An 11,171-nucleotide genomic window follows, 5' to 3' on the forward strand; every position below is an offset into this window, starting at 1 on the left:
ATACACACACACACACAGACACACACACACACAGACACACACACACACAGACACACACACACACACAAGCGCGCACACAGATCACACATATACACACAGAGATCACACATATACACACAGAAATCACACATACACACACACACACACACACACACAAAAACACACACATACAAACACACATATACCCACCCACACACGTGCACACACACACACACACACACACACACACACACACACTCACAAAGACAGACAAACATACACAAACACAAGATAAAAACGAATCCTACCCCCCACACCAAACATTTCGCGATCTTCCAATATCAATGTATTTAACAGTCCACCCGACCAATTCAAACTGTCTGACGATCTACTTAAGTGTTATTTAAGTGAAATCCAACTGTAAATTAATATTCTTCAAAAGGAAATAAAATAAATATTAGTATTTATTTGAAACGTATTTTTAAGGATAACTTATGTAAAACAAATATTTGTTGCTTAATTATAAACATAGCGAACGTATAGCGAACTATCCGGGTTTTTGCAACAACAGCTTTGAACAATAATTATTTCCTGATAATTACGATCTCTCGTAGCTGTGTTGATGTTGCGAATTGACCAATCGATACTGCCATTGCTTAGCAACAGACAATTGATTTCTTCTCGCTATGCGTCAGACATTAATTATGTTAACTGTCAAAGACGTCCATATTGGAACCCTGGCGCTTAAGACTGAGTGACACAGAGAAACGAGCCATCAGGTGATTGACGTGAGGATACACCGAAAACCGAGCGACAAACACACGACTTAACAGACTGAACTGATTACCGTGTTATATAAAGACAACACGTCAAGCCTTTTTATCTTTGGCGACAAAATGGCGCAGTCCGTGATAGCACTTGTGTTGGTGGCACTGACCACAAGCATGGCTTTTCCCAGAGATGACCAGCTTTTACAACAATTGTTTGAAGAATATCTTCAGAATCGAAACGCGATACAGGTAAGAAACGTACACTGTTGTTGTATTGGTGTATATTGTGGGGTAGGGGAGGGGGCGGATGGCTGTAGCTTGTCATTGGTATATTATAATGTTATGTTTACAGAATGTTTAGGGATAAAAACTAAAACGTGTTTTTGAAGATTATCGTTGAAAGAATGAACACAGCAAATAAGGAAGAGATGTAATTTAAAACTGCACGTTGTTTAAACACTGTTGAAAAACGAGACAGTACACACATACACACACACGCGCGCACGCACACACACATGTGCGCACACACACACGCACACACACGGACTCACAGAAACACACACACACACACATGCACGCGCAGGCCCCAGAACACACATACACACACGCACATACAAAAAACCACACACAAACTACACCATTACCCTTACCAGCCTGAGTAGTTTGGTTAATTAAGTTCAGGCTGGTAGGTTGCGTGTTCACATGGTAGTACCAGCTCCAACCCAAAGTAAGTTTTGATGACTCAGTGCAGAAGTGTATGTCATTAAATCGACCTCTCGGTCTCTAGTCACTGACAACTAATCCTGTACACACAGCCCAATACAGCGTACTTGAATGATAATTGCATATGAGCACGAATATAAATTTAAAAAAAAAAATACAATATTGCACATGCTACTTTTTAATATGATCTTGTCTCTTGTGAAAACCTGTTTAAATATTTCACCCGTGACATATACTTGATACTGACATTCCTCGTACAAAGATGATAAATATCCTTCAGTGATATTATGTAATTGTTTTGACAAGGAGAGAGGCCCCAGGGTATAATGGTCGTCGAGAGAGAGAGAGAGAGAGAGAGAGAGAGAGAGAGAGAGAGAGAGAGAGAGAGAGAGAGAGAGACACACACACACACACACACACAGAGAGACAGAGACACACACAAAGACAGAGACAGACACAGACACAGACACAGAGACAGAGACAGAGACAGACACAGACACAGACACAGAGACAGAGAGACTGAGATGTGTAAACTCGTTCAGACTATGAACACTCTTAATATCATGTATTATGTGAAACAATTTAAATAAAATATAATAGATTTAATATTGTGTTTTAAAACAATATTTAATCTGACATGACTCTCAAAGAATGATAAAGTATTACAATTAAAAAAAATATATTTCAGTATTTTAATATTACCCTGTTGACATAATTTTTTGTCTTTATGTTCTAATTAAGCAAATTAATGGATGCTGTGGTCTGCATGTGTAACAACAAAATTGTTATGTTCTGAGAAATCAAATAGTCTTTGATTTGGACCTATGTTAGGAAAAAACATGTTGTTTCATTTAAAAAAAAATATATTTTCAGCTAAACATTCTAAAATACATTTACCTCTGATGTGAGGAAAGAACATATGCGTGCACACACACACACACACACACGCGCGCACACACACGCACACACACACACACACGCACACACGCAGAGAGAGAGAGAGATAGACAGAGAGAGAGAGAGAGAGAGAGAGAGAGAGAGAGAGACAGAGACAGAGAGACAGAGACAGAGAGAGACACACACACACACACAGAGAGAGAGAGAGAGAGAGAGAGAGAGAGAGAGAGAGAGACGCAGAGAGAGAGAGAGAGAGAGAGAGAGAGAGAGACACAGAGAGAGAGAGAGAGAGAGAGAGAGAGAGAGAGAGAGAGAGAGAGAGAGAGAGAGAGAGAGAGAGAGAGATTATTGAATGAGCCATACGTAATTTATCAAACGAATTTCATAAATTGTGCATGGTACTCTCGCGAATGTTATAATTTATTTATTATCCACAAAGTGTGCTTTATAACAAAAGGTTGAATATGATTGTAATCTGTTCACAATCAAGATTAATAACATTCAGTGTTGTCAATTGCAGTGACGCGGAATGATGTCAATACCATAGCCGCGACCATCGCAAGCTTCCAGCTGCTATAGCAATTACAGTTACGTCAGAAGTGTGCTATAACAGTTTTCAATATATATACAGAACTTCACATACGTTGTTTTCGCTTCCTATTTATTGCACGAGTTTATTTTGCGCAAGAATATATACCACGAGATCGCGTGGAGGTTGAGTGATATCTTTTTTCGCAAAATAAACGAGTTGTTTAAAAACGTATCAAACTCGCTTTCTCTCGTTAGATACATTTAAAAACAACTCGTTGTGAGATAAATGGTATCTAACGGCCACTTATATTCTCTATATATAGCCCATGCCATAGAGATAGAGTGGGAAAATACGATATCTATGTGACCGTTTATTGTAGACCATATAGGTAATACATATATTTACACACACACACACACACACACACACACACACGAGAAAGAATATATACATCGCATAAGCTATAAATATAGAATATCATGTTTCTACGTTTTGATGTGGTGGCTACATGGCGAGGTTTAATGACGGTGTTACCCCATTATCGAACTGAGCCAAATAACCACGATATCAAATCGTAGTACTAGTAACCTGGTATACAACCCCTTTCAAGTTATATTTGTGTAATATGTTTCAGTCAAAAGCGGTATAGAAACTGTTACCGGAAGTCGGATAATAGCAGGTGTCCGAAAGCACCTTGGGAATTGGCATAACCAGCCAAAAATGTATATTTCCAAATTTTAAATAAAATACTTTGATTATATTTCAAAGTCTGTTGTGTCACAACATTACAATTTGTGTACCTTTTTTCTGTGAAAGGCAAGTTTACATGTGACATGAAGATTTACATCGCTGGCTGGTAGTGACTGTGACGTCAGACGCTGTTCTAATGTAAAAACAAAAATTGCAGGAAGATACTTGCTATTTTTGTTTTGTTTAAAAATGTTTAATTAAAAACGCTGGCTAGTTCCGAATGGGAGTGAATAAAGGAGAATTGAAAAATAAGAGGTAATTTGATGCCTCCACCACCACTAGAGGTTGTGCCTCCACCACCACTGGAGGTTGTGTCTCCACCACCACTGGAGGTTGTGTCTCCACCACCACTGGAGATTGTACCTCCACCACCACTGGAGGTTGTGCCTCCATCACCATTAGAGGTTGTGTCTCCACCACCACTGGAGGTTGTGCCTCCACCACCACTGGAGGTTGTGTCCCACCACCACTAGAGGTTGTGTCTCCCATTTCAAATCTCCTTCACATGGGCCGTGCATGTGGTGTTTTGTTAGTATAACTATATCATGTTGTGATTACTGTTATCCTTCGCAGGGCCCCATAGAAGATCCCAGCTGGCCGTCTAGGGAGGTGTCCGCTAATATCGGGCCCGTATCCGGAGTGGCAGCAGGGCCACAAGGAGAAGTCTTTTTATTACACAGAGCCGATCACCAATGGACAGTGGGGTAATTATCAATAATCTGTATCGGTAAAATCATTGAGGCCATTTCAGATAAACAGCACAAATTAAGGTTGCGAATATTAAACAAATAAAAATAAAAATAAATATTAAAAAAAATATATCAGTCTAATTAAAATTAGCTCCACTGGTTAATTACAGTTACCTGTGGATCTAACAGCACCCCGTTGGAACTCATGTCCAGTTGACCTTTTATTCGACCAATCAAAACCTTACTTGCAAAATCATGCTAGTGATTTGAAAAGATTTTGGTAGACCAGTAGAGCTAATTTAATATTATAATATATATATATATATATATATATATATATATATATATATTCGTTTCCAACTGTCATTATCTATACTTAGCATATTGCCATTAAGAACTCTGTAAACCTGCAACTAATTTTAACTGATACTACACACTATTCTGATGTCACTATACCGACTTCAATCCCTGAGTGAGTGTTCCGCAAGGCTCAGTGGGTAGGTGTAAACCACTTGCATTGACCAGTGATCCATAACTGGTTCAACAAAGGCCATGGTTTGTGCTATCCTGTCTGTGGGAAGCGCAAATAAAAGATCCCTTGCTGCCTGTCGTAAAAGAGTAGCCTATGTGGCGACAGCGGATTTCCTCTAAAAAAAAAAAAAACCCAGTGTTAGAATGACCATATGTTTGACCTCCAATAGCCGATAATAAGATAAAAAATCAATGTGCTCTAGTGGCGTCGTTAAATAAAACAAAGTTTACTTTTAAACCAATAGTCACACATTTACATGATTATGCCCGACACCTAAGTATAGTAGATTAAAAACAGAAATAAATTTAATCGCTGGAGTAGCCATGATTTCATTTTGAAAGAGGCCACCCAAGTTGTCTACGAGTGTTAGGTCCAACTTACATTGTGTTGTGAAATACCCTAAAACGTAAAGAATTAAAACTTAATAATTTACTTTATTTAAACTGCATAAATCGAATACTATCTTAGTAGGTGCTGTTAGGAAGCCAAGATGAGAGGATTATACATGTTCGACGAAGGTGTGTTTTTTAAAAATTATTTCTTTTATGAGAGGAGGATATCTTATATGAGAAATGTGATAAAAAATCAAATTCCCATATAGCCCGAAAATGTTGATATATTCACCCATATTAGCACTATCCTGGCGTGTTTTCTACCGCTTTTGATGAGTTTTCAAACCATGGTTTTGGATTTGCGAATAGCATTTATCACCTTGATCTGAAAGACAAAACACATATCAGAACAATGATGCAAGATAATTTCTATATATCGGATGAGCTATGGTATTAAGATATCGTGAATTTATTTCATTTTAAATAAAGGCCCAATGACTCTGGTTATAAAACAATTTAAAAATAAAGATGATCGGTGTGGGGGTGAGGGCGTTCGTTCGCTTTGGCTAGGCCAGTGACATCTAGGAACGTTAATAGCAGTGTTAATTTTTTTGTATATTCCTGCATATGATGTACTGTCAGTCAGTATTGTTATTATTTCAATAGACGGAATATAGCCCAGTGACAAAGCGCTGGCTTGATACACGGTCGGTGGGCCCATTGGGCTATTTCTCGTTCCAGCCAGTGTACTATGACTGGAATATCAAAGGCTGTGGTGTGTGCTTTCCTGTTTTTGAGATGGTGCATATAAAAGATCCCCTGTTACTAATGTAAAAATTTAGCGGTTTCCTCTCTAAGACAATATGTCAAAATTACCAAATGTTTAACATCCAATAGCCGTTGATTAATAAACCAACGTGCTCTAGTGATATCGTTAAATTAAACAAATCTGTTTTTGTAATAAGATATTTTTATTGTTCTTGTAATTGGATAGTAGTATAATTATGTTATTGTTGTAATGCGATAGTAGTGATATTATTGTAACTGTAATGCGATAGTAGTGATATTATTGTAACTGTTGTAATGCGATAGTAGTGATATTATTGTTACTGTTGTAATGCGATAGTAGTGATATTATTGTAACTGTAATGCGATAGTAGTGATATTATTGTAACTGTAATGCGATAGTAGTGATATTATTGTAACTGTAATGCGATAGTAGTGATATTATTGTAATTGTAATGCGATAGTAGTGATATTATTGTTACTGTTGTAATGCGATAGTAGTGATATTATTGTTACTGTTGTAATGCGATAGTAGTGATATTATTGTAACTGTAATGCGATAGTAGTGATATTATTGTAACTGTAATGCGATAGTAGTGATATTATTGTAATTGTAATGCGATAGTAGTGATATTATTGTAATTGTAATTCAATAGTAGTGATATTGTTATTGTTGTAATTCAATAGTAGTGATATTTTTACTGTTGTAATGCGATAGTAGTGATATTGTTATTGTTGTAATGCGATAGTAGTGATATTGTTATTGTTGTAATGCGATAGTAGTGAAATTTTATTGTTGTAATGCGATAGTAGTTATATTATTGTTATTGTTGTAATTCAATAGTAGTGATTTTATTGTTATTGTTGTAATTCAATAGTAGTGATATTGTTATTGTTGTAATGCGATAGTAGTGATATTGTTATTGTTGTAATGCGATAGTAGTGATATTATTGTTATTGTTGTAATTCAATAGTAGTGATATTGTTATTGTTGTAATGCGATAGTAGTGATATTATTGTTATTTTTGTAATTCAATAGTAGTGATATTGTTACTGTTGTAATGCGATAGTAGTGATATTGTTATTGTTGTAATGCGATAGTAGTGATATTGTTATTGTTGTAATGCGATAGTAGTGATATTGTTACTGTTGTAATTCAATAGTAGTGATATTGTTATTGTTGTAATGCGATAGTAGTGATATTATTGTTATTGTTGTAATTCAATAGTAGTGATTTTATTGTTATTGTTGTAATTCAATAGTAGTGATTTTATTTTCATTGTTGTAATTCAATAGTAGTGATTTTATTGTTATTGTTGTAGTGCAATAGAAGTAATATTATTGTTATTGTTTACAGAACGTTCAGAGAGAACAACACGTACTCAACACCAGAGAAAGGTCCTATCAGCACGGACGCCATTTTGAAAGTTGACGGGGCCAAGGGGAATAAGTTGGATTCACTTGGCGCCAATTTGTAAGTGCATGTATCATCCCGTAGACAGTCACTTTTAAGTGCATGTACTATATCGTAGATAAGACAGTCACTTTTTAAATGATGTACTGTCACATACATAGTTACTTTTCAAGTGCATGACAAATTAAGTGCATGTACAATCTCGTAATTACTTCAATTTGTAAGTGCATTTATCATATGGTAGAAAGTTATTTTGGAAGTACACTACCTCTTGATATTTCAGTTTAGAAGTACATTTACTATACTTCAGTTTGCAAATACATGTACTAGCTCGTAGCTACGCTAAAACTTTGTTCATTATATATTTTTTATTATTTACATATTTATTTACATATTTATTTATTTACATATTTATTTATTTATTAATTAATTAATTAATTAATTAATTAATTAAATAATTAATTAATTAATTAATTTATTTATTTGGGGACGGGACGTAGCTCAGTGGTACAGCGCTCGCCTGAATCGCGATCGATCTAGGATCGATTACCGTCGGTGTGTCCATTGGGCTATTTCTCGTACTAGCCAGTGCTCCATAACTGGTGTAACAAAGGCCGTGGTATGTACTATCCTGTCTGTGGCATGGTGCATATAAAATGCCCCTTGCTGCCACTCAAAAAGAGTAGCACATGAAGTGGCGACAGCGTGTTTCCTCTCTCATTCTTTGTATGGTCCTAAACCATATATCCGACGCCATATAACCGTAAATAAAATGTGTTGAGTGCGTCATTAAATAAAACATTTCCTTCCTTCCTTTATTATTGATTTATTGAGTTATTTATATTATTTAAATATTTATTTATTAAAAAAATGAACTTAATGCAATATACTATGTGTTTTTGGACTGCAGGTTTTATCTACCTCACGGACTGACGTTCGATCACGCTGGCAACCTGTGGGTCACAGATGTCGCCCTGCACCAGGTAAGCTGGTCTGACACACAGGTGTGTCAATCACGCACGCTGATTACTGAGTGGATGGAGATAATAAGGCGGAAGTAGATTGCCACACCTTTTGTTTGTAATCCACGCGTGGATCTACTGATCTGGTACCGGGAGTGAGCACCTTACCATGACCTAATAATGTTAGAATGGCCGAGAAGTGAAAATAATCAGTCTTGGTCTACGATTTGTGTTCGTGTGTTGAGGGTGGTGGAAATGTAACATCTTTGTCGACTAGGTGGCTCTGGGATAGTCTGTGATGTAAAGTATATATTCGTGTACCGCCCCATGCTAGATTTATGTACAGAGTTTCAGATATCAGAATGCTACTTTCACGCACATAGGCAAGCCATATTTCATATATATGCGCTCATAAGAACGTTGACGTTCAGAAATACCACTAAAAGCATGATGGATGGGTGAGAAGTGTTACCGCAGTAAACACATGCTTTTGTCCGTCCCATCATTCTATAAAACTTTTTTTTTTTTTTTTTAAATAATTTCAGTTTGGTTTGACGTAAGAAGAAAAGTAAAAGTTGTTTGGAAATAACAAAACAAAACAAACAGAAGAAAAGGTTTTACTAATTTTGTGTGAAATTTACAAATCAATCGGCTCAGACATAAATAACTTGAAGTAAATTCCAGAGGCGGATCTAGGCGGGATGCCAGGGGCCCGCCCCCCTTAAATTTTGCGATAGTTATAATTTTATTATATATTAATTTTTAATTTTTTTACGATCCCCCTCCAAACCTCCCCCAAAGTTCCCTTGGCATTCCACCTCATGTCACTCCCCCCACCCCTTAAATGGATTTTCTGGACCCGCCACTGAATTCCATAGTATAAAAACGGCGTTCTCTGTGGAACGGACTATAGATTCATTTACATATTTATTCGTACCCACAAGCAATATTAATTTTTAATCTACAAGCTGCTGTTAACGTCCGGTTTTAATCCCTTTCAGGTGATGAAAATACCAGCGGGCTCCAAACAACCTGACCTCGTCCTTGGACAAAAATTCATTCCCGGAAGTGACGACACGCATTTCTGCAAACCCACCGACGTAGCAGTCATAAGCAATGGCGACTTCTTCGTCTCTGACGGGTGAGAAAAATAACAACATAGCAACATTAAATTAATTAACCATTTTCAAGTGGTTCTCAAAATTTACCTTTAAAATTGCGAAGTACGAGACCGAATGTTTTATATTATGATTTGAAATTTAGTAGTATTTCACCGTATGTATAACCTGCATAAATTATCATGTTTATTGTTGCCACTATTTTACTTTTACACAGACGACATGCCCATGTTGTGTTATGTCAGGCAGTGGCGTAGCGTGGATTGCCAGCGCCAGGGCAAGGCGCCCGGGGCAAGGCATGCATTGCGCCCCCTAACCAGTGGACCGTTAGCACTCGAATCCCTTCCACCAGTCCAGAATGCTACGCCCACGCTACGCCACTGATGTCAGGTCAATCGGAGTAACATATCGTCGAATCAAGCATTTCGGCACAGACGGGGATATCGAGATTTTGACCGCTTTATTTTGTCTTCAGCTGCTAATGTTATCCAGTTCACTAATGACATTTGTTTCCAATAAATAAGTCTTCGCAAAACAAGCTGCAAGGCCAGGCGTATTCCAAACACGATTCTACTATACATTTGTTTTTGAAAACATTTCAATGAGTTTGAAAGTGATTAAAACTATCCTGTATCCTGATCCAGCCAGTGTACCACAACTGGTATATCAAAGACCGTGGTATGTGCTATTCTGTCTGTGGGATAGTGCATATATAAGATCCCTTGCTACTAATGAGAAATTGTAGCGGGTTTCTTCTCTATGACTGTGTCAAAATGATTAAAACTATCCTGTATCCTGATCCAGACAGTGTACCACAACTGGTATATCAAAGACCGTGGTATGTGCTATTCTATCTGTGGGATAGTGCATATATAAGATCCCTTGCTACTAATGAGAAATTGTAGCGGGTTTCTTCTCTATGACTGTGTCAAAATGACCGTATGTTTGACATCCAATAGCTGGTGATTAGTAAATGAATGTGGTCTAGTGGTGTCGTTAAACAAAACAAGCATCAACTGCAAATCCTGTCCAAATGACTAATGACATTTGTTTCTACTAAATAATTCTTCACAAAACAGGCCCCAGGGTGAGACATATCTCCAGCATGACGCTGCAATGCATTTCTTTTTAAAAACATTTCAAGGAGTTTGAAACAGATTAAGACTATTATGTATTCTGAATAATATATAATATGTCTGGTGGATCATTTTAAACGCGGCTTTTCCAGGTACGACCGGCATCGGTGGCGTCGTGGTTAGGCCATCGGTAGGTACTGAGTTCGGATCCCAGTCGAGGCATGGGATTTTTATTCCAGATACCGACTCCAAACCCTGAGTGAGTGCTCCGCAAGGCTCAATGGGTAGGTGTCAACTACTTGCACCGACCAGTGATCCATAACTGGTTCAACAAAGACCATGGTTTGTGCTATCCTGACTGTGGGAAGCGCAAATAAAAGATCCCTTGCTGCCTGTCGTAAAGGAGTAGTCAGAATGGCCGTATATTTGACGTCCAATAGCCGATGATAAAATAAAAAACAAACTTTACTTTCAGATACTGCAACAGCAGAATAATCAAATTTGCACCTGATGGAACCATTCTCAAACAGTGGGGAACGAAAACAGGTACGTAATGTCTACCCTCCACTATGTACATACTGGTTAGGATCGATTAATTTGACTACCTTTTG

At 37.4% G+C, this 11,171-nt stretch overlaps 1 protein-coding gene across 1 annotated transcript in view; it reads left to right on the forward strand.

Annotated features, from left to right (window-relative positions):
* Positions 1-675: 675 nt before the first annotated feature.
* Positions 676-11,171, forward strand: part of LOC121377678 (peptidyl-glycine alpha-amidating monooxygenase A-like) — a 16,791-nt gene continuing 6,295 nt past the window's right edge. Inside the window, exons 1-6 of the mRNA XM_041505760.1 lie at positions 676-998; positions 4,225-4,355; positions 7,348-7,464; positions 8,315-8,387; positions 9,368-9,507; positions 11,036-11,106. Coding sequence (XP_041361694.1) covers positions 876-998; positions 4,225-4,355; positions 7,348-7,464; positions 8,315-8,387; positions 9,368-9,507; positions 11,036-11,106 — 655 coding nt within the window. The 5' untranslated portion in view covers positions 676-875. The remainder of the gene's footprint in view (positions 999-4,224; positions 4,356-7,347; positions 7,465-8,314; positions 8,388-9,367; positions 9,508-11,035; positions 11,107-11,171) is intronic.

This window comes from Gigantopelta aegis, chromosome 2 (assembly GCF_016097555.1).
Source record: "Gigantopelta aegis isolate Gae_Host chromosome 2, Gae_host_genome, whole genome shotgun sequence".
NCBI classification, from domain to species: Eukaryota; Metazoa; Mollusca; class Gastropoda; order Neomphalida; family Peltospiridae; genus Gigantopelta; species Gigantopelta aegis.